The following is a 22,663-nucleotide window of genomic DNA, read 5'->3' on the forward strand; positions in this document are numbered from 1 at the left end:
CTGCCGTGCAAACCTGTGACTGGAAGCGGGTCACGGCCGAGAGGTATCGCCCCTCGAAGCCTATCGATAGTGCGCAGCTGCTACAATCGATTGCCTGATGGGCCAGTTTGCACCTCCCCCTGATATCGATTGCCACAATTTTATTTCATTTTAAAATAATTCTTTGATTTCAATTCGCGTTGTACTGGCAATTGGCAGGACGTTACAAACGCAAAACGCGAGTGTCGGAGCGTGCGAGTGTGCAGGGGAACCAGTCTGGGTGTCGTAACTCCGGGCGGAGTCGCAGAATGACCAGTCTCCGCACTGGACAACAACGGATTATCCTGATCCTGGACTCGGACACCCGAGACTGCAGTTGTGTGCGTGCCCTGCGTGCGCCCCGCGAGTGAGTGTGCGTGCGAGTGTGCAGTGTGTGTGTGCCAGTGACGACATTGAACCGCCCCCGCCCCCGCCCACAACACACACCCCTCCGCCTGCAGGCCCCCGCCAACACCAACCCCTTCGCAGGGAAAAATGTGCCATGCCATTGCTGTTGTTGTGGCTTTGGTTGTTGTTTCTAGGCTAACTTAGGCGGGGGAGCACTAGACAAGTCGGAGCCGAGAAAAAACCATGTTCAACCGCCAAGCGAGCGGCGGAGCCGGATCCAGTGGCCAGGGCGCGGGCACCAGCTCCCAGGCAGCTGCCGCCCCAACGGCCAATGCAGCTGGAGGAGGAGGAGGAGCATCTGCCTCGGCCTCATCCGGCTCTGGATCATCGCAGCCGCCCAGCCAATCGCCCGATCTCTACCTGCGCCCGCTGCCCTTCCTCGACGCCAAGTGGCTGCGCGCCGATCTCATCGCCTCCCTGCGCAACGCCGCCGATGGCGCCGTGCTGTGGAACCACCTGATCCAGGACTGTGAGCTGGTCTCCTCGCCCACCGCCCCCCTCCTGAATGCCCGCGGCCAGCTGTCCTACCTGGGCGACGATGGCAAGCACTACTGTGGCGCCCAGCAGCTCAAGTGCTCCTGCTGCCAGCCCGAGTACTGTGGCCCCCTCTCCGCCTGCAACTGCGATGGCTGCCGACCCCTGGACTCGGACACGGCCATCAAGAAGCTTACCACCCAGGCCGCCGCCCAGCAGGCTGCCCATCTCAGCCAGGCCACCGATATGGTCCTCAGCGGCTGGCTCTGGAGTCAGCCGCCGTCGCAGCAGGCGCGCCTGGACTGCCAGCGTTCCATGATCTCCGAGCTGCAGGAGCTGGCCCTACGCGCCGCCGGCAACTGCCTGTCCGCCCAGCATCTTCGCCAGCAACTATTCATCTACGAGCGCTACTTTGTCGCCCTGAAGAGGGAGCGGGAACGGGAGCGTTCGCCCACGACAAGCGCACAGGCGGTGGTCAGCACCACCGCGGCCACCGCTACCACCACCACAACCACCACCATTGTGGCCGCCACCAATGCCCTCAATGCAGCGGAGCCACAGCCGGCGGAGCAGCCGGAGCACGGAGCCCTCGGCTTGGCGCGAGTGGCCACGCGGGCCGCCCTGAACTTCAGCTTCGCCTTCCTGCGCCGCGCCTGGCGCTCCGGCGAGGACATGGAGATGTGCAGCGAGCTGCTAAGCGAGGCGCTGGCTTCCCTCCAGGAACTGCCCGAGGCCACGCTCTTCGAGGCGGCCGTCGTCTCGTCGCTCTGGCTGGAGGTGATGGAGCGCTCCATCAAATTCCTGCGACTAGTGGCGCTCGGCGATCCGATGGGCGGTCGCTGTACCGCCCCGCTGAACGACCGCCACACAGCGCTGTGCCTGCTCCTGGAGCTGGGCGTGCAGAAGGGCACGTTGGCCGCCACCCTGGAGTGCGTTGTTCTGCTGCTGATGCTCTGGGAGAAGGATCGCGCCGGCAACGATAATCGCGACATGCCGCGCAAGACGGGCGCCCCGCTGCAGCGCATCCTGCTGCGCTACCAGAAGATCGGAGCCACGGCCAAGGGCGGCGGCCTCGTCGGCGGAGAACCTCCGCCCGTGGCCAGTGCCACGGAGACCTTCCTGCGCTTTCTCTCGCTGCCCAAGAGCAGTGCGGCCATCGTGGACCTTCGTCGCGCCGCCGTCGTCATCATCTCTCACCTGGACCGCATGGTGCAGCCGCTGGTGCCGCGCTGCCTGCTCCGTGGTGGCCACACACCCGCCGCTTCCTACAGTACGGCACCCCAGCAGCGGGTCTATGCGCTGGGCTGGCCATCGCTCACCAAGGATCAACAGGGATTCAGCGCTGAGCCGACGCTCAGCTGGAGCGGAGAGGCGACGTCGGTGCCCACGCTCAACTGCCGCTTCCAGATCAAGCAGGTGGCCTGCTGCGAGAGCCAGGTGCTGCTGCTCAGCCAGGAGGGCAAGCTGCACACCTGGCGCCTGGCCAAGCCGGAGGCGGAGCCGCTGCCCATGGAGGAGGTGGCCCACGAGGTGTTCATCAGCATCGCCGGCCACTGCGAGGGTCGCCACTTCCTGGCCATTGATAGCAACCGTAAGTTGAAGGGAAAGACCTACCCAGGAATGGGTTTTGGCTGCTTTAAAAGAGCATGTTTATAACATATAGTCGATCCATTTTAACTATCATATTACAGGGTATCAAAAGACATTTTTAGAGCCATATTCGAAGGCCTAGGCAGTTAGTTTCACTATTTTTAGATAGTTTGTAAAGTAAGATTATACAAAATAATCGATCAAGTATACAATTATTTATCATTAACGCTTTGTACTGATGTTCAGTAAGTTAAGATTGTATATATTATCGTATAAATGTATCATAATCTAGACAATCTTTACTTTGCTGTCGCCAAAGTCCAGACTTTTGTGTAAATAATCCTAACAAAGCCACTCTAATTTCCGTCTAGCGTTGCAATGACAAACATTTTTCTTAGGAAAAATAAACAAATGGTTGCTATAAATACTTATTTAAGATATAGTATGATCGAAAAGAAGTTGTAGAGTAGCAAAAGGTATTTATTTGCATAAGAAAAGTACCTTGTTTATAAGGACCTCTGATTAGTTGGGAACAAAAAGTATAGCATGCTTTTTAGCGTTACCAAAGGTCTGTGGTAGAAACTACAATATGATACACTTTTCCTAATGCTAACCTCCCTGCTCCTTTCAGACAACGCCTACTCCTGGGGCACTGGCGAGGACCACCGCCTGGGCCACGGGGACACGCACGCCCGCGCCGTGCCCACCAAGATCGCCGCCCTGGAGCAGCACTGCGTGCAGTCCGTCTACTGCGGCTGCTCCTACAGCGCGGCCATCACCTGCGGCGGCAACCTGCTGACGTGGGGACGCGGCACCTATGCCCGCTTGGGCCACGGAAACAGCGACGACCGCTGCCTGCCCACCCTGGTGGCGGCGCTGGCCGAGCACATGGTGGTGGACGTGGCCCTGGGCAGCGGCGATGCCCATTCGCTGGCCCTCACCTCCAAGGGACTGGTCTTCGCCTGGGGCGATGGTGACTACGGCAAGCTGGGCAATGGCAACTGCAACGGCAGCCTGCAGCCGATCCTTGTGGAATCGCTGCCCCGCGTGCAGCGCATCTTTGCGGGCTCCCAGTTCTCGGTGGCCCTGAGCAGCGAGGGCCAGCTCTTCACCTGGGGCAAGGCCACCTGCCTGGGCCACCAGCTGGTGGAGCGCAGTGTCCAGGGTTGCAGTGTGCCGCGTCTAGTGACTAGCCTTCAGGTGAGTTATCTCCAGGATCCATTTGTAATCCCATCTGACTTTCTCTCCCCTGCCTTCAGCACAAACGCATCGTGGACGTGGCCGTGGGTGTGGCCCATTGTCTGGCGCTCTCCAGCAGCGGCGAGGTCTTCGGTTGGGGCCGCAACGATAGCCAGCAAATCTGTCCAGCCTCCGTGTCCAGCGAACCCTTGCTGCGGACGCCCATTCTTGTGGCCTTGCCCACGCTCCCCGCCAGCGGCATCGCCTGCACCAGCGCCCAGAGTCTGGTGTGGACCCAGAGCTCCCAACAGGGTGTGCCGCTGCGCGCCCCCTTTGTCATCGATCTGGGAGAGCCCACGTTCCGGCTGCTCGACCAGCTGCTCAGCATGTGCAGCAGCCAGGACAACCGACAGACTCCGAACCAGGAGAGCGAGTGCATCGCCGTGGCCTGCCTCAATTTGATCCGGCTGCAGCTGCTCGCTCTCATCGCCAACGGGGTTGAGCCGCGTCAGGTGGGCCTCGCCAGTGGCAGTCGCCTCCTCGGCAGCCTCAAGACGCGTGTCCTCGGCTTGGCTGGCGGCAGCCAAGTGCTACGCACAATTCAAGTGGCCGCTCAACAGGCACTGCAGGTAAGGGGATCTGGGTTTGGGTCTAGGGATGAACTAATGATGAACTAATAGAAACCCCTTTTCACCCTTAATCCCAGGACGGTTGGAGTGTCCTGCTGCCCACAGCAGCGGAGCGTGCCCAGACGCTTACCTCGCTGCTGCCCTCGGAACCGGGGCAGGCGTCCTCCGCCGGCCACCGCTTCATGACGGACCTCCTAGTCAGCTCCCTGATGGCCGAGGGCGGCCTGGAGTCGGCCCTGCAGCACGCCATCCGCCTGGAGAGCAGCTCCTGCTCCGCCGACTGCGGTGACGGAGTCCATTTGCCGTTGCTGCAGCTGATCACGCGACTGCTGGGCAACAACGCCGCTCTCTCGCAGACACGACTCTCGCCCACTTTGGGCAAACTTCAGGAAAAGGAGGAGGAGGAGCGCGAGCACCAGCACCAGGAGCCGAGCACCAGTCCCAGCTTGAGCCTGCTACACCGCTTCCAGCGCCTGCTGCTGGCCCACATCCACCAGGCAGAGCCCGAGGAGGAGACAACGGGTGCCGAGGCCCTTTTGCTGCAATACCTGCACGCCCTGATCCCCGCCTGCGTGACCACGCTGCAGAAGGCCCACGAACTGGCGCTGCAGTGTCGGGAGCCCGGCGAACATTCCCTAAGCTATCAGGTTGGCCACCTGGGCCGCGTTCTCCAGGCGGACATTTCAGACGCCCTGCTGCACGAGCTGCTGGTGGGCCTGGTGCTGCTCAAGCGCGATCGGCCCCAGTGTCTGGGCAATCTGCGTTGGGCGCGCCTGTTCCTGCCCCTGCTGCGCGTCCTGGACAGACTCAATCGGGCGCTGGGCGAGGGAGAGCTGCGCGACGGCGACGACATGGGCTGGCCCGGCATCATCTGTCGCGGCGGACCCAAGGGCGGACCTCCACCGGCCGATCCCGAGACGCACTATGTGCGCCGCGCGGACATGGAGAATCTAATGCTCGACGGGAGTCGCTGCATCATCCTGGCAGGCTATGTCTGCGATCTCACCGGGTACAAGTGAGTAAACTAGGGCATCCTAAGCTCCAGTCCATGCTCACGCATTCCTTTTCACATGGTCCCTATGCAGCTGCGAGTCGGAGACACTGCGAAGCATTTTGGACGCGGGCTTGGGCAAGGATCTTACGGCCGAGATGAGCAACCACAGGAGCGCCCTGGAATACATCCTCCAGCACCACAAGCTGGGCAAGTACATGGCGCAGGCTAGCAACGAAGAGAAGGTTAGGATCTGGATAGGAGTTTTGTATTCCTTGAATAATCCTCCCATTTTATTTAGACATCGGCGCCTGGACCCAGCCGCCTCACCCACTTTAGCTCGGAGTGCGCTCTGGCCCAGCTGCTTGGCCTGGTGGCCAATCTGATGTGCAGCGGACCGGCCCTGCAGCCGGCGGAGCTGCAATGCCGCCAGCTGGACAAGTCCAACCTGCTGAGCGGCGGCCTACAGCTGCTCCAGCCGAGCAATCCGTTCGACGAGGAGAAGGGTGAGGCGCGCAGCAGCCAAAGTTGTCACAGCACGGCAGGCAACACGCCCACGGAGCAACCGCCCCCGTTGCCGCTGCAACAGCAACTGGCGCCGGGACGCGGCAAGTCCCAGCTGCAGCAGCGAGCAGATGCTTTCATCAGCGGCCTGGCCGAGGCCCGGCTGTCGGAGCCGCCTGTGGCCGCCTGGCTGGCGCTCACCGAGCGCTACTGCAAGGCGCATAACTTGATGTGGCACCAGGAGTTCGCCACGGAACATCCCGTCCAGGAGCTGGAGCGCTTGCTGAGCGCCGTGCTCATCCGGCACCAGTACCTCGGCGGTCTGGTGCTGAGCGCCCTGGAGGCGACAGAGTCGCCGCCGCCAAGGCAACTGGGTGAAATCATTAGGCTGGTCCACCAGGCCAAGTGGTCGGTGGTTCGGACGCGGCAGCAGCTGAACCGCAGCTACAAGGAGGTGTGTGCCCCCATCCTGGAGCGCCTGCGCTTCCTGCTCTACGAAGTGCGTCCGGCGGTCAGTCCACAACAGCGAGGACTACGCCGCCTGCCCATCCTGCAGCGTCCGCCGCGCTTCCGCATGCTGGTGCGACGTCTCCTCCAGGAGCTGCGCTCCTCGCGGCAGCCGGCCAAACCGGAGGACCTGCTCAATGCCACCATTCAGCAGGAGCAGGAGAAGAAGCCCCAGGCCATGCCCAAGCAGGAGCTGGAGGAGCAGGAGGAGGAGGAGACGCTGCTGCGGCGGCTCAACGAAAGGCAGATCCATGGCGAGGGAGAGCTGGACCCGGCACTCATGCAGGACATTGTGGACTTTGCCCTGCAGGACAGCTGCGACGTGGAGACGGCGCGACGCGCCATGTACTGCCAGATGCAGCGCTACCAACTGCGGCTGGCCGGGCTGCAGCTTGTCCAGCAACTGCTCGAACTGCATGGCCTACTGGATGCGGCGCAGTACAGCCTGCTGAACGGTTTTCTTGGACTGCACTTGAAAGCCACATCCTCGGAAAGAGGAGGAGGATCTGCGGGATCCGGCAGCTCCCTGCATGTCCTGGGCCAGCTGAACATGATAAGTGCCTACCAGAAGGCCAGGTTACTGCTGGCTCAGGCCCGCGTGCTCGACTGGGCGGTCCGGGAGCTGCGACGCCTGGTCAACCAGGAGCAGCAGGGCCACGCCCGCGGCAAGGACAGCACCAATCTGGGCACCTATGTCCTCCTCAAGCGCTTGCCGCGTGCCCGTTTTCTGCTGAGCGTGTTCGGCCTGCTGGCCAAGGAACTGGGCCCCAACGAGCTGGGCCTGCTCATCAACTCCGGCCTGCTGGGCACCGTGCTCGGTCTGCTGGCGCAGACGGGTGGCGAGGGCGTCTCCGGCGGCCAGATGCACGGTGAACTGAGTATCCTGTACGAGGACAGCGTGCTGAAGCAAAAGTCCAGCAAGGCGCAGCTCAGTGGTCCCGATCTGGCGAAGCTAATGAAAATCGGCACCAGGATTGTGAGGGGAACGGACTGGAAGTGGGGTGACCAGGATGGCAATCCACCCGGCGAGGGGCGCATCATTAGTGAGGTGGGCGAGGATGGGTAAGTTCTGGGACACTGACTCCTGCACTCCGGATTTTTCAACTTATCTGGTCGTTGTGTTCACAGATGGGTGCGCGTGGAATGGTACACGGGAGCCACCAACTCGTATCGCATGGGCAAGGAGGGTCAGTACGACCTCCAGCTGGCCGACAGCGCCCTCAACGTAGCCTCACCCACGGAACCCGAGCGGGAGGATGTCTCCGGCAGCGAAGCCTCGCCCAGCAGCGATTCGCATCCATCGAAGTTGCTGCGTCACTGTGCCGCCAAGCTGCTCCAGATCCTGGCCGTGGGCACGGGACTGCATGGAGCTCAGCTGGATAAGCACGCCCTGCGCGGCATGACCAGCATGTTCCGGGCCATCATCTACCCCAAACCATCCATGTCCAACATCTCCCATTCCTTGAGCTGGCTGAACCTGGGCTTCATTCGAGCCATTTCTGGTGAGTAGTAGCATTTGTGGTGACATAAACCCAAGTAATACTAATCTTGTAATCCCCCCCAGGTGACTGCCCACGCCTCTGCCTGGAGCTGAGCACCCCGGGCTGGTTGAGTCACTACCTGTCGCTGCTCGAGCAGCCGGCGGGCAATGAGGCCGGCGTCTATCGACAGCTCCACTGCCTGCGCCTGCTGCAGTTCATCCTGGCGCAGTGGGGCGTGGAGGAGGAGCCCCGAATGCCCGCCCTGGTCCACCAACTGTTCGCCACACTGGGACGCATTGCGCTCCACTGTCCCGGGGATGCCAGTCTGCTGCCCACGGCCGAGGGCAAGGCGCGCGTCCTGCTCACCGCCTCCCATTCGGGCAGTGTGGCCGAGGAGCTGGTGGCCCTACTGCGCCGCCTGCACACGCTGCCGTCTTGGAATCCCGTCATCAACTCCTTCCTCGCCCAGAAGCTCTGTGTGGCCGCCGAATTGCTGGCGGAGCAATCGCCGCACTCCACGCCGCTGGACAGTGAGCAGGTGTTCGTGCTGGGTGTGCTCGGCGCCATGGGTGGCCACGATCTGCGACCACGCGTGGGCCTCAACTGCTTCCACGAGGGCAGCCACATGGTTATTGCCAGCTTCACGCCCAAGGGCCGCTGTCTGCTGGCGCCCGGCGGCGTCGGCTCTGGCGTGGGATTCGTGAAGGTGCAATTGCCGGCGGTTATGCCGCATCTGGATCACAGCGTCTTCAGCCTGAGTCGGCTACCGATGAACGAAATGCTGCTGAATGCCTGGACAGTGCTGCTATATGGGCCAGCACCGGAAATCCGGGATCTGCCCAGCAGCCCGGATGGCCGTCTGGACTTGGCCCTGCTCCGGGCCCAGCAACTACAGCTGGCAGTGCTGCACACCAACGGAGTGCTATATCGCCACCAAGTCGCCTTGCGACGCATCCTCAAGCAACGTGCGCCGGGCAGCATTTACGCCTCCGCCGAGGAACCGGACCGAAGTGTCACGGATTCGCAGCAGCAGCCTGGGGAGCAGCAGGAGCAAGAACAGCAGCAGCTCTCGACGGGAAGTAGCCAGGAGTCGCAGCTTCTGATACAGTGCATCCTTTTGCGGGCCACCCAGGCCTCGCCAGTGAAGGCCTGCTACAGCTACATGGATCTGGCGACAGCCGCCCTCAACTGCATCCAATCTCTGGCCACTCAGGCCCACCAGGAACTCAGCGAGGGCGGCAACGTGGCGCCCAATGCCCATTCCCAGTCCACGCCGCCGCAACCGACCATGGTGCACGGCGTGCCTGTGTACAATGTGGCCAGGAAGGAGCAGAAGCCGGCGGAGCAGGTGGAGATCAAGTCCAAGTGGCCGGCGGCGGCCACCGATGCCCAGCTAATTGGCCAGATTATGGAGATGGGCTTCACGCGTCGCACCGTGGAACTGGCCCTCAAGCAACTGTCACTGCAGGCGGAGATTATGCCCACACCCGAGCAGATAGTGCAGTGGATCCTGGAGCACCCGGACGTGTGTGCCAACACCATCGAAGAGGATACGCTGCCACTGGCGGCTTCAAACTCCTCGCACGATCCCGAGGCGGATTCGGATAATGAGTGTCCCAGCTCGGATTCGACGACCTCGTCCTCATCCTCCTCCTCCTCATCTTCGGACACCGTAGAGGGCCAGCCGGTGGCGGCCAGCGGAGCCACTCCAGCGGTGAAGTTTGAATCTCGCAAGGATTTCCAGACCGCAGATCTCTACGCCTTGTATGTGCGCGGCCTGGTTCGCCCGGGAATGACGGTACGCTGCTGCCGGGACTTCGAGGAGATCAAGCAGGGCGACATGGGCACCGTGCTCATCGTGGACACCGAGGGGCTGCACGATCTCAACGTCCAGGTGGACTGGCGCAACCATGGCAGCACCTACTGGGTGTGCTTCGTGCACATCGAACTGGTGGAGGCGGCGCAGGCCCAGCACCAGCCACGCCCCCCGCCCATTGCTGTGGGCGCGCGGGTGAGGCTGCGCGCCTCAGCGTTGCGCTACGGACTGCTGTGCCAGCTGCGCCTGGGCAGGACCCAGGGATCGACCGCCATTGGAGTGGTGAGCTCGGTGCGCAGCAAACAGCTCACCGTGGACTTTCCGGACCTGCCCGCCTGGCAGGGTCACATCAACGAAGTGGAACTGGTGGCTCCGCTGCCCGCGGCCACAAACAATCCTTCCCTGGGCGAAGCCTGCAGTCCGGCGGTGGCCAGCGATCTCATCGAGGACTGGTCGCGTTGCATTCGCTCCCTGACGGTGAGTTCCAATGAGGCGGCTGCCAAGCACCTGCTCAACGGCAGCAACCAGCCGTGGCAGAGCTGCTCCAGCGGTCCCTGTCGCCATTGGATCCGCCTGGAGCTGCACGACCGCATCCTCGTCCACAGCCTGACCCTCAAGGTCAGCCCGGAGGATCACTCGCACATGCCGTCGCTGCTGGAGATCCGCGTGGGCGAGTGCATCGACAGCCTGAAGGAGTACACCTGGATCCCCGTGCCGGCGGGTGCGAGCAGAGTGCTGCTCATGCAGCACGTGCCCACGTACTATCCCTGGGTGGAAGTGGTCATCAAGCAGTGCCAAAACAATGGCATTCAATGCAAGGTGCACGGCATCAAGTTCGTGGGTCGCCGCCAGCAGCCGGATCTCCACCACATACTGGCCAACGCCCAGTTCTTGGCCAGCGAGTACAGCGGCGGCGTGGGACCCACATCGGCGGGAGCCGGATCCGGAGCGCTGAGCACATCCCACGGAGAACCTGGAGCGGCGCCCGAGCAGGATCTGCCCTGCACCGTAATGGTGTGGGGTCTCAACGACAAGGAGCAGTTGGGCGGCCTCAAAGGATCGAAGGTGAAAGTGCCCACCTTCTCGCAGACCATCAGTCGGCTGCGTCCCATCCACATTGCCGGCGGCTCCAAGAGCCTGTTCATCGTGAGCCAGGACGGCAAGGTGTATGCCTGCGGCGAGGGAACCAACGGACGCCTTGGCCTGGGCGTGACCCACAATGTGCCAATGCCCCACCAGCTGCCCGTGCTGCACCAGTATGTGGTGAAGAAGGTGGCCGTCCACTCCGGCGGCAAGCACGCCCTGGCCCTCACGCTCGACGGGAAGGTGTTCTCCTGGGGCGAGGGCGAAGACGGCAAACTCGGCCATGGCAACCGCACAACGCTGGACAAGCCGCGACTGGTGGAGGCGCTGCGGGCCAAGAAGATCCGCGACGTGGCCTGCGGCTCGTCCCATTCGGCGGCCATCAGCAGCCAGGGCGAGCTCTACACCTGGGGCCTGGGCGAGTACGGACGCCTGGGCCACGGAGACAATGCCACGCAGCTGAAGCCCAAGTTGGTGGCAGCGTTGGCCGGCAGAAGGGTCATCCAGGTGGCCTGCGGCAGTCGGGATGCACAAACCCTTGCCCTGACGGAGGATGGAGCGGTGTTCTCGTGGGGCGATGGCGATTTCGGCAAGCTAGGACGCGGCGGCAGCGAGGGATCGGACACCCCGCACGAGATCGAAAGGCTGTCGGGCATCGGAGTGGTGCAGATCGAGTGCGGCGCCCAGTTCAGCCTGGCTCTGACGCGAGCCGGAGAAGTATGGACTTGGGGCAAGGGCGACTACTATCGCCTGGGCCACGGCGGAGATCAGCACGTGCGCAAGCCGCAGCCCATCGGAGGACTGCGTGGGAGAAGGGTCATCCACGTGGCTGTGGGCGCCCTGCACTGCCTAGCGGTCACGGACGCTGGTCAGGTGTACGCATGGGGAGACAACGACCACGGGCAGCAGGGCAGTGGCAACACGTTTGTGAACAAGAAGCCCGCCCTGGTCATCGGATTGGACGCCGTCTTTGTGAATCGCGTGGCCTGCGGCAGCTCGCACTCCATCGCCTGGGGACTGCCCAATGCATCGCTGGACGAGGAAAAGCGCGGCCCGGTGCCCTTTGGCAGCACACGTGATCCCTTGGGAGGCAGTAGCCTGGGCATCTACGAATCGGAGACGGTGCAAACGCTGAAGCAGGAAACGAAGCCTCTCAACCTGACCAGCCTGAGCGAGAGCCTGGCCCTGGAGACACCGGCGGCCAGGCAGGCGGCTCTGGGTCACGTCCTGCGCGCCATGAGCATCCTGCAGGCACGCCAGCTCATCGTGGCCGCGTTGACCAGCCACAGCAAGGTGAACTACAAGGAGCGCGGAGTGGCCGGCGGCGAGGAGGATCAGCTGACGGGTGGCACGATGATGGGGGCACCGCTGCAACTGGCCGAAACGATTGCCCAGGGAGGCGGCGAGGCGCCCGCCGATGCCACGGACGCCGCTCTGCAGGAGCACAGTCCCGAGGCAGCCATGGATGTGCTCGCCGGCGGAGGAGGAGTGTCCAGTGGAGCGGCCACTCTGCCGCCGCTCACCGCTGGCCCATTGAGCGCCTTCCAGAGCCTCACCGGATCCCTGTCCATGTCGGGATCGCTGTCGAGCAGCGCCCTGCCCCAGCACAAGCACTCCCGCATGTCGGCCAGCGCCATGTCCGTGATGGCCGCCACCATGACGCAGCAGGAGGAGATCCTATCGCACATTGGCCACAGCCACGGCCTGGACGACTTCGGCGGACTGCTGGGTGAGCCGGAGGCCAAGAGCCTGGTGGAGCTGCTCAAGTTGGCCGTTTGCGGGCGCTGCGGACCACCGAGCACCGCGCAGACCATTGGCGACACCCTCATCTCCCTGGGAGCCGGATCACCGCCGGTTGCGGCCATGCTCCTCGAGACATGCATCACGGAATTGGAGGACCTGTGCACGTCGCGCCACTGCCTGGGTAAGTCGCCCAAGCCAGTGATGCAGGAGAGCAGCCACCCGTATGTGGACAACGTCAACGTGACCGGAGCCGTACGCATTCCCGGAGCAGAGATGCTGCGCCTGGAGTTCGACAGCCAGTGCAGCACGGAGAAGCGCAACGATCCTTTGGTGATAATGGACGGCTCTGGTCGGGTGCTGGCCATGCGCTCGGGCCGGGAGTTTGCCCACTGGGCCCCGGAGATCCGGGTGCCGGGCGACGAGCTGCGATGGAAGTTCTCCTCGGACAGCTCGGTGAACGGATGGGGCTGGCGCTTCTGGGTGCACGCCATCATGCCGGCGGCCACGCTGGGCGAGAGCGGATCGGACAGGGCGGTGCTGTCGCAGCCCTCCATGGCGCTGGTCATGTCGCTGCTGGATTCCCGGCTGGCTCCTCGTCAGCCGACCGTTCTGCTCCGCCTGGCCTCTGCTTTGGCCGCCTGCTCGCAACTGGGAGCCCTCACCACCGCCCAGAGGATATGGTCGCTGCGCAAGCTGCACGCCGTTCTGCTGCTGGATCAGGCTCCTCGTCCGCAGGATCCCGCGCTGTCCACGCTGCTCCAGCCCCTGATACCTGAGCTGTTGCGGCAGTACGAGTACGAGGAGCCGCAGGTACGCGGCGGAATCCATCTGATGCACTCGGATTACTTCAAGACCCTGGCTGCCCTGGCCTGCGACATGCAGCTGGATGCCACGCTGCCCGCCACTTCGTCGTCCGCGGCCGCAGCGGCGGGCTCATCCTCCACCGGAGATGTGCACAAGTGGGCCTGGTTCAAGCGCTACTGCATTGCCGTCCGAGTGGCCCAGTCCCTCATCCGGCGCACGGAGCTGCCACGCGCCTTCTGCCTGGAGGTGCGCAAGAAGTTTGCCGAAATGCTGCCCAGTTCCAGCACGAACTCGCATCCCAATCCGGGTGGCCAGTCGCCTGGCGCCTCCATGCTGAACAGCACAACTTCACTGTCCTCGAGCACGGCCAGCAATGTGTCCCCGCCGCCGGGCACGATCAGTGAGCACCACGATCCGCACTGCCATGCCCACCACTTGGAGTCCGCCAGCACGCTGCTGCACGAGGATCACACGCTGTTCCAGGCGCCGCACGATGCCCAACTGCTGCAGTGGCTCAACCGGCGACCCGACGACTGGGCCCTCAGTTGGGGTGGAGCCAGCACCATCTACGGATGGGGTCACAACCACCGCGGCCAGCTGGGCGGGCTGGAGGGCAGCCGCATTAAGACGCCAACGCCCTGCGAGGCGCTCAGCCTGCTGCGTCCGGTCCAGTTGGCCGGCGGAGAGCAATCCCTGTTCGCGGTGACGCCCGACGGCAAGCTCTTTGCCACGGGCTACGGATCCGGAGGACGACTGGGCGTCGGTGGCAGCGACAGCTGGGCCATTCCCACGCTGCTGGGCTCCCTGCAGCATGTGTTCGTCAAGAAGGTGGCCGTCAACTCCGGCGGAAAGCACTGCCTGGCGCTGACCACCGAGGGCGAGGTGTACGCCTGGGGCGAAGGCGAGGACGGAAAGCTGGGTCACGGCAACCGGATGAGCTACGACCGGCCCAAGCTGGTGGAGCATCTCAACGGCATGAGCGTGGCGGACATCGCCTGCGGCAGTGCCCACTCGGCGGCGATCACGGCCAGCGGACATGTGCTCACCTGGGGCAAGGGACGCTACGGGCGGCTGGGACACGGCGACTCCGAGGACCAGCTGCGACCCAAGCTGGTGGAGGCGTTGCTTGGCTACCGGGCCATCGACATTGCCTGCGGCTCCGGAGATGCCCAGACGCTGTGCATCACGGACGACGACAACGTGTGGAGCTGGGGCGACGGCGACTACGGCAAGCTGGGACGCGGCGGAAGCGATGGCTGCAAGCTGCCCTACAAGATCGAGAGTCTGGCCGGACTGGGAGTGGTCAAGGTGGAGTGCGGCTCGCAGTTCTCGGTGGCTTTGACCAAGTCTGGAGCGGTGTACACCTGGGGCAAGGGCGATTTCCACAGACTGGGTCACGGATCCGTCGACCATGTCCGGCGTCCCAAGAAGGTGGCCGCGCTGCAGGGCAAGAAGATCATTTCCATTGCCACCGGCTCGCTGCACTGCGTCGCCTGCAGCGACTCTGGCGAGGTCTACACCTGGGGCGACAACGACGAGGGCCAACTGGGTGACGGCACCGTCACTGCCATCCAACGGCCACGCCTGGTGGCCGCCCTCCAGGGCAAGCACATCGTGAAGGTCACCTGCGGATCCGCGCACACCCTGGCCCTGTCCACATCGCAACTGAGCGAGCGACTGCGTCCGCTGCCCAATCCGCCGCTGGAGTACGACCTGGTGCGTGACCTGGCGCCGGAGGCCCTGCACGCCCGCCTCATCCTGCTGCACCACTTCTCGGAGCTGGTGTGCCCCTGCCTGGCCATGCTGCCCATCTCCGGCGACCTTAGCCTGGGCGCCCTGAAGGATGTGCTCGTGTACAACATCAAGGAGGCCGCCTTCCGCAAGGTCATCCAAACGACCATGGTGCGGGACAAGCAGCACGGACCCGTCATCGAGCTGAACCGAATCCAGGTGAAGCGCTCACGCAGCCGTTGCAACGGACTGGCCGGCGTGGATGGGATGAAGAGCGTGTTTGGCCAGATGGTGCAGAAGCTGCCGCTGCTCACCCAGGAGGCTCTGGCGCTGCCCCACCGCGTCTGGAAGGTGAAGTTCGTGGGCGAGAGCGTGGACGACTGCGGCGGTGGCTACAGCGAGTCCATTGCCGAGATGTGCGACGAGCTGCAGAACGGCAGCGTGCCGCTGCTGATCAACACGCCCAACGGACGCGGAGAGGCGGGCGCCAACCGCGACTGCTTCCTGCTGGACCCCACCCTCTCCTCGGTGCTCCAGATGAACATGTTCCGCTTCCTGGGCGTCCTCATGGGCATCGCCGTGCGTACCGGATCCCCCCTGAGCATCAAGTGAGTAGAAATAGGATTGATCCTTGGATGGGGCATTAATACGTTCTCCCTGCCCTTTCAGTTTGGCGGAGCCCGTCTGGCGGCAGCTGACCGGCGAGATACTGCGGCCCACGGATCTCACCGAGGTGGACCGCGACTATGTGGCCGGGCTGCTCTGCATCCGCAACATGGACGACGACGCCAAGTTGTTCAACACGCTGGAGCTGCCGTTCTCGACGTCCTCGGCCCGCGGCCACGAGGTGCCGCTGTCCACGCGCTACACGCACATCTCGCCCAGAAACCGTTCGGAGTACGTCCGCCTTGCACTCGGTTTCCGGCTGCACGAGTTCGACGAGCAGGTGAAGGCGGTTCGGGACGGCATGTCCAAGGTGATTCCAGTGCCTTTGCTTTCGCTCTTCTCCGCCGCGGAGCTGCAGGCCATGGTCTGCGGCTCGCCGGACATTCCGCTGGGCCTGCTGAAGTCGGTGGCCACCTACAAGGGCTTCGATCCGAGCTCGGCCCTGGTCACCTGGTTCTGGGAGGTGATGGAGGAGTTTACGAATCAGGTGGGTCCTTTGATAAACTTGTATTCCTGTCATATCTATCTTAAACCAAACAGGAAGCCGAAATTTATATACTCCTATACGACCTTAAACCTTAAGAATATAACTATTTATATTATATATCCAATTGAAAAATGACTTTTGGGAAAGTTCAAACTAGACAGCATTAAAATTGAGATTTTAGTTATCCTATATGCGGACAAACGGTAGGACAGACTGACGGACGGACAAAATGAAGGACGGACAGAATGACGGACGGACAGACAGAATGACGGACGGACAGACAGAATGACGGACGGACAGACAGAATGACGGACGGACAGACAGAATGACGGACGGACAGACAGAATGACGGACGGACAGACAGAATGACGGACGGACATATCGACTCCTTTAGTAAAGCTAATCAAAAATATGTATAAGTACTTTATGGGTCAGGAAATGTCTCCTTCATTGCGTTGCAAACCTCTGATTCAAATTTAACCACCCTCTCCTAGGATATATGATATAATATTATTAAATACGAATCCCTACTTATACTTACATATATCGTTTTCAGGAGCGCTCTCTTTTCCTACGCTTCGTCTGGGGACGCACCCGTTTGCCGCGCACCATAGCCGACTTCCGCGGCCGTGACTTTGTGCTGCAAGTGCTCGAGAAGAATCCGCCTGACCACTTCCTGCCCGAGAGCTACACCTGCTTCTTCCTGCTCAAGATGCCCCGCTACTCGTGCAAGGTGAGGAAACCCCATCGATTGGCGTACTCAAGCACTTAAATAACTTGAAATTCACTTGATTTTAGGCCGTGCTCCTGGAGAAGCTCAAGTATGCCATACACTTCTGCAAGAGCATCGACACGGACGAGTATGCACGCGTGGCCATGGGCGAACCCACCGAGGCGACCGGCAGCGAGGACAACAGCGACCTGGAGTCGGTGGCCAGCCACGAGGGCTGAATCCACTGTCCACACGCGGTCATCCAGCCCACACCGATCCAACCTGCCTGACCTGAAGAACTGGATAGCTAAATAACCGAAAAACAGAATAACCGAACACATGTAGCAAGAGTCTAGCGAAGACCTTGGACACTTGGCGAATCTCCCAGCAGTTTAGGATGATCCTCACCCACTAGGACACACGAAGCCTTCAAGTTAAACCCACTCACGCGACACGTACACATATATACACGTATAAACATATATTTTAAATTAGCACTTGAATCTGAGCAAGACGACGAATCGAGCGAGAGAGACGGCATGTGAGCGAGAGAAAGAGAGAGATAGATAGACGGCGAGAGAGCGAAAGAAATAACGATCGGTCGATCGCGTAATGAAACCAAAAAGCAAAGCGTTAAAGTTATTTCCATATTATATTAAATATACATATAAATTTAAATATAAATGTTAGTTGAAGTCCACTCATAATTATACACAAGGCTTAAACGTTAGATGCAATCCAATCCAATCCAATCCATTCCCATCCATCCCGAGTACGAACCCTGCCCAAAACAGTTAATAAGCTAATTGATATTGATAACCCTAAAGCCCCAGAAGGGGCTGAAACCGTTTCTAATGATGATCTATTCAAAAGTTAGATGCGCCCTCGAAGCGCCGCAAAGAAAACTCTATCCTGAACTAAACTGAAGCTAAATAAAATACTATGAAATGCAAAAAGCACTGTTTTCAATTGAAATAAGAATCTTATTTTTTTTATTTTAAAACTAAGAATTTAGCAGATCCCAAGAGGCATAGAACGTGGCCACCAGTCGAGTCCATTACATCTCGTCACTGGTAAAATACAGGCCGGAGGCGAAGCCATCGCTGAAGGCGTTGTACTCCGCCTGTTCCTCCGACTGCGCACCTGCCTGTTCCCGGCTCTGCTCCTCCGGCTGTCCGGAAGCGCTTTCCCGGCCGCCGCTGGTGGGCACACAGGAGCGCGGAGCATTGCGACGCTTCAGCGGCGACTCATCGCTGGTCTCGTAGTCCTGATCATCGTAGCGCTCGTCATCCTCCAGCCCGTCAGAAGAGATTCCCGCTCCGGCTGCCTGAGCTGAGGCCTCGGTGGCGGAACCGGCTCCGCTGGTGTTGACCGCCGCATTGCCCAACACAGCTCCAACGACTCCCCGCAGCACCCGATAGAAGGCGTCGTGCACTTGGCCCATCACCTGGCTGGCCGGACGCACCTGCTCCGCCTCGGTCTGCTTGTACTGCTGGTACTGGTAGGGCGGCTGGAGCTGCTGGTTTCGCACCCTGCTGCTGCTGCTAGTGCTATGGCTGCTGGTCTTCACTGCTCCTTCGGCTCGCCGCTGCGGCTCCTCGCAGGGACACTTGCGCCGCGGAGCTGAGCCGGCTCCACCGGATGCTGGTGGCGGCGGTGGAGGCGGGGGATCGTCGCGGCAGCCACCTTCATCCTCGCCCGCCGCCCGGCGCTGCTGCTCGCGATCGTACTCGGTCATCGCCCGCTCCGAGCGCTCCCGGCAGACGGAGCAGTCGGGGTCCACGCCATAGACACCGATGTCGCTGCTGACCGACGGATCCTGGTCCGACTCGCAGCTGCACTTGCCGCTGGCCAGTTCGCTGGACGACTTGGAGCCGCGGCGCATCCGGTAGAAGATGAACAGCAGGGCCAAGGTGGCGTACGTGGCCTTGGCCACCTGTAGGATTTTAAGGTAAAAGGAAGCAAGAGCTTATAGTAGTAGACCTTATATTTTTAAAAAACATTTTTCGAATTGAAAATTTAAAATGTTTTAAAAAATGTTATATATTCTATTTTTCTATTTATTCCCCATTCATTTTTAGGAATAAGAAACAAAAATTTTTAATATTGAAATTGGTGTTACGAAAATAATTGTTATAAATATACTATTTTCAAAAACTATATTATAAAAACTATATTATATTCGCAATTTAATTTTTAACAATGAACCTGATACTACATGGTAAAAAAAATGTTTCATTTTATTTTCAAAAACATTTCAAGCTTGTTTATGAAACTGTTTTGAATGATATATGTATGCATATTATTAAAAACAAAAGCAATAAATTCCTAAAAAAAAAAAAAATACAAAATTTACTGCACTTCTATCCAATAAAACATATGTATATTATATCTACAAGTCGTGATGGTAGATGGTAACTTAAGTTGTAGTCGATGAAATGTAAATGAAAACTTTTATCAGAACAAATAAAATATTTTAAGTATGTTATAATCTCTATAATAGATGTATAATAAAAATCTTAATATCTAATCTTACGTTAGCGCGTCCGTTGATGGTTGTCCCATTGAAGTACCTCTTGAAGCCGTCGGCCATGGTTCGGGGCTCTGGGAGCTGAGAATCTGGGAGCTGGGGAACTGGGGGTCTGGATTTGGGTCCGGGTGCGAGGTGTGTGTGTTCCGTCTCCGGGCGAGGGCCTGAGTGAATGGGGATGACAGGGGACGAAGTCTAGGGACAGGCCTACTCGAGTGAATGAATCAACACAAAATGTCGATGTCAAGATTTGAAATTTATTAGGCTGAGCAGGGTACACGAGGAGGCGGGATGGGCAGGAACTTCAACTAGAGGACTGGGAACTGGACCGGATCACTGGGTATGGCCTGGGGCTGGATTAGGGGGTAGCAGTTAGTCGGTAGCATCGTCCCTAGCCGTGCAGCAGGGCCTGCTGGCAGCCCTTGCAGTAGAGCTTGGCCTCGCGGCGCTTGGAGCTGCGCCGCTGCATCTTGACCAGGACGTAGACCAGGCCCACGGAAGCCCAGGTGGCCTTGGCTACCTGTGGGTTTCGCTTTTGGTAGGATCCGCTGGCCATTCGGATGCTATGGGGTGACTTACATTGGCGCGACCGCGCATGGTTTGGCTGTTGAAGGCGTCGTTGAACTTGAACTGGTCGGACATCTTCGGATCGCCTGGGAGAGCACTCAGCGGAATGTATTGCAATTTGGACACGATATTCGAACTTAACTTTTAACCGGATTTCGGACTGTGTTTGCTATGGAAATTTTCAAACTTAAAGCCACTAAACTTTCCACAAAGCCAACTTAAAAGTAGTTTTCTTTACTGTCTGGTGAAGATGTGTTTTGGGTTCCTTTGTGTATACTTATAAATTCAAAATCCTATATTCAAAGTAGTCTAAAAAACCGTATAACTGATATTTTTATTACATCCACGGGGCCAAATAAAAAATTGTTTTCTTTACTGGTGAAGAAAGGTTTTAGTTTACATAAAGATACAATAGCCTATATTTAACGCAGTCTTGAAAATCAAAAAGCTAATATTATATTTTACAGAAGCTGAAAATATTTAGGGAGGGAATATTACTTGCTGTAAACCTTTACAACTTTTGCTTATCTACAATAAAACTTATTAAAAGAGTGCGCTTTGGACTTAATGTCAAACTTCGGAACTTATAAATTAATGATATATCTTAACTAATTAGGAACAATAAAAACAAAAAAATCCTGACTTACTCATAGTTTTAAGTATTTGCTTACACTTTATAAATAAGCTATTTTCATTTGGTATCGCCCTCCTAATCAATTTTTCCACACGCAATTCTATTTCCACGTCATCAGTCATAGAAACTGCACAAATCTAAGTTATTGCCATACTAAATAGAGACTTGAAACTAATTTAAATGGTATTTAAATATACCTACTTATTTTAAAACACGGTACTGCTAGGAGTAAAAGGGTATACTAGACTTCAGACCCTTCTTGATGTCTTATTTCTGTATATATTTCATATTTTACTTAAGTTACAAAGAGCTTAAGGGGAAAAAAGCCCTTAAATAGCTTGAAAATATACATGCCATGAAAACGCGAATTCTTCAGAGCCAGGAGAGCCAACCTACTTTCAGCAGATGGTAATATACGTAATCTGGGGGCCAGGTAGCTATCAGATCTCATCAGATCTCTGATTGAAATCTTGCCTGCACTGGCATGATCGAAAACAGTCGGAAGGTGGGGCCCAGCAGTCAGCCCATCCCGGCCAGAATCGCGCCTCGCATGTCACCTGGCCTGGTGACCCAACACCAAAGGGCCAATTAACATGGCCAGATTATAGCCCGGCCAGGGATTTTGGTATGGAAATAAGCAGTGGGGCGGGCACTTGCGCCTGGCCCATCATTTCCACACCACAACTCATTTGCATGCCGCGAGTCGCATATAAAAGGAGTTGCCTATGGGCTGCCGACTCCACAGTATCGTTGCGGAAATGAAGTTCCATCTGCTGCTGATCGGTGTCGCCGTATGTTTGGGTCCGCTGCCCGGATCGGAGGCAGGGGTAGGTCTCGAAACTGCTCCAGCAAAGATCGCCTCAGGGACTCGCTTGCTATCCACTTGCAGGTGACGGAGGAGCAGATGTGGTCCGCCGGCAAGCTGATGCGCGACGTCTGCCTGCCCAAGTTCCCCAAGGTCAGCGCGGAGATCGCCGACGGCATTCGCGGCGGGAATATACCAAACACCAAGGACAGCAACTGCTACATCAACTGCATCCTGGAGATGATGCAGGCGGTAGGTTCACTCACATAGACTTGGAGTCCTTAGTTCTAACGCCAGAACTGCACTGAAAAAGTTTAATTGGTATTTTCTTTACTTCGATAACTAAAAAATAGTTAGCAAAGTTCGGAAAAGGTTTTTTTTTATATAAAACACAAATACTTTTTTTTAAACACATCTTGTATCTTTCTAAAAAGAAAATTCCAATGTTTTAAACGAAAAGGTTTCATTTTCTTATTTAATTTTTTAAAAATTATTTATGATAGTTCTTAAATCAAGGAAAAATACTCTATTTATATAGATTGCTACACTAATAAAAAATAAAATATTTGGAAAATAAGATGTAATATACTGAAAAATACTAGAAAATGGAATAACCAAAGGTAAATCTGCTTGATTTCAGTATTCTTTCTTCTCACTTTTTCTAGTACAAGTGTTCTTGAAATCTTGACTTGGTTTTCTAAGAACAAATCGTTTTCAATGTGAAATATTAGGAATCAGAAATCTCAAAACTAGCACCAATTTCTTCTTGAAAATATAATACTTAATTTAATAAGTTTCTAGAGCACTAAAAATCAAGACAATCGACTCGAAGTCTTCTAAATTCCAATTAAGCTAAAATATACGGATTTCCATTTTAAAGCAATAATAAAACAAATTAACCTTAACCCTACTATAATTGCTAATATAACACATTAAAACCCACCTGCTTCTTGTATAACTCCTCCGATCCGATCCCATCCGGCGTAGATCAAAAAGGGCAAGTTCCAGCTGGAGGCGACGCTCAAGCAGATGGACATCATCATGCCGGACAGCTACAAGGACGAGTACCGCAGGGGCATCAACCAGTGCAAGGACTCGACGGTGGGCCTCAAGAACGCCCCCAACTGCGACCCCGCCCACGCCCTGCTCTCCTGCCTGAAGAACAACATCAAGGTGTTCGTGTTTCCCTAGAAATCCCTATCTGCATCCGCATCCGCAAGCGATAAATCAGATCAAAATGTCCATTGACCAGAGAACCCCGTCCCCTCCCTCGACCAGATCAATAAAGGCCAGCCGGAGGGCTA

General features: G+C 57.9%; 4 protein-coding genes across 4 annotated transcripts; 2 read left to right on the forward strand and 2 right to left on the reverse strand.

The window, feature by feature from the left end:
• The first annotated feature begins 115 nt into the window (after nucleotides 1-115).
• LOC108025714 (probable E3 ubiquitin-protein ligase HERC2) lies at nucleotides 116-17,779 on the forward strand. The gene is made up of 11 exons (XM_017096270.3): nucleotides 116-2,491; nucleotides 3,122-3,690; nucleotides 3,750-4,298; nucleotides 4,376-5,313; nucleotides 5,384-5,534; nucleotides 5,591-7,362; nucleotides 7,429-7,802; nucleotides 7,865-15,566; nucleotides 15,628-16,111; nucleotides 16,668-16,844; nucleotides 16,910-17,779. The coding sequence occupies exons 1-11, from the start codon at nucleotides 610-612 to the stop codon at nucleotides 17,060-17,062; spliced, it is 14,751 nt and encodes a 4,916-aa protein (XP_016951759.1). The 5' UTR covers nucleotides 116-609; the 3' UTR covers nucleotides 17,063-17,779.
• A 6-nt stretch (nucleotides 17,780-17,785) lies between these two features.
• Nucleotides 17,786-19,547, reverse strand: LOC108025715 (uncharacterized). The gene is made up of 2 exons (XM_017096271.3): nucleotides 19,360-19,547; nucleotides 17,786-18,759 (listed from the first exon to the last, which is right to left on the reverse strand). Exons 1-2 carry the CDS (start codon nucleotides 19,414-19,416, stop codon nucleotides 17,881-17,883), a joined length of 936 nt encoding a protein of 311 aa, XP_016951760.1. The 5' UTR covers nucleotides 19,417-19,547; the 3' UTR covers nucleotides 17,786-17,880.
• Nucleotides 19,548-19,590: 43 nt separating this feature from the next.
• On the reverse strand, nucleotides 19,591-20,145 carry LOC108025716 (putative 60S ribosomal protein L33). Its single transcript, XM_017096272.3, has 2 exons — nucleotides 19,933-20,145; nucleotides 19,591-19,873 (listed from the first exon to the last, which is right to left on the reverse strand). Exons 1-2 carry the CDS (start codon nucleotides 19,993-19,995, stop codon nucleotides 19,745-19,747), a joined length of 192 nt encoding a protein of 63 aa, XP_016951761.1. The 5' UTR covers nucleotides 19,996-20,145; the 3' UTR covers nucleotides 19,591-19,744.
• A 1,161-nt stretch (nucleotides 20,146-21,306) lies between these two features.
• Nucleotides 21,307-22,645, forward strand: LOC108025632 (general odorant-binding protein 19a). The gene is made up of 3 exons (XM_017096168.3): nucleotides 21,307-21,381; nucleotides 21,444-21,611; nucleotides 22,347-22,645. Exons 1-3 carry the CDS (start codon nucleotides 21,313-21,315, stop codon nucleotides 22,548-22,550), a joined length of 441 nt encoding a protein of 146 aa, XP_016951657.1. The 5' UTR covers nucleotides 21,307-21,312; the 3' UTR covers nucleotides 22,551-22,645.
• Nucleotides 22,646-22,663: the final 18 nt, after the last annotated feature.

Source organism: Drosophila biarmipes, chromosome X (assembly GCF_025231255.1).
Source record: "Drosophila biarmipes strain raj3 chromosome X, RU_DBia_V1.1, whole genome shotgun sequence".
Classification (NCBI taxonomy): domain Eukaryota; kingdom Metazoa; phylum Arthropoda; class Insecta; order Diptera; family Drosophilidae; genus Drosophila; species Drosophila biarmipes.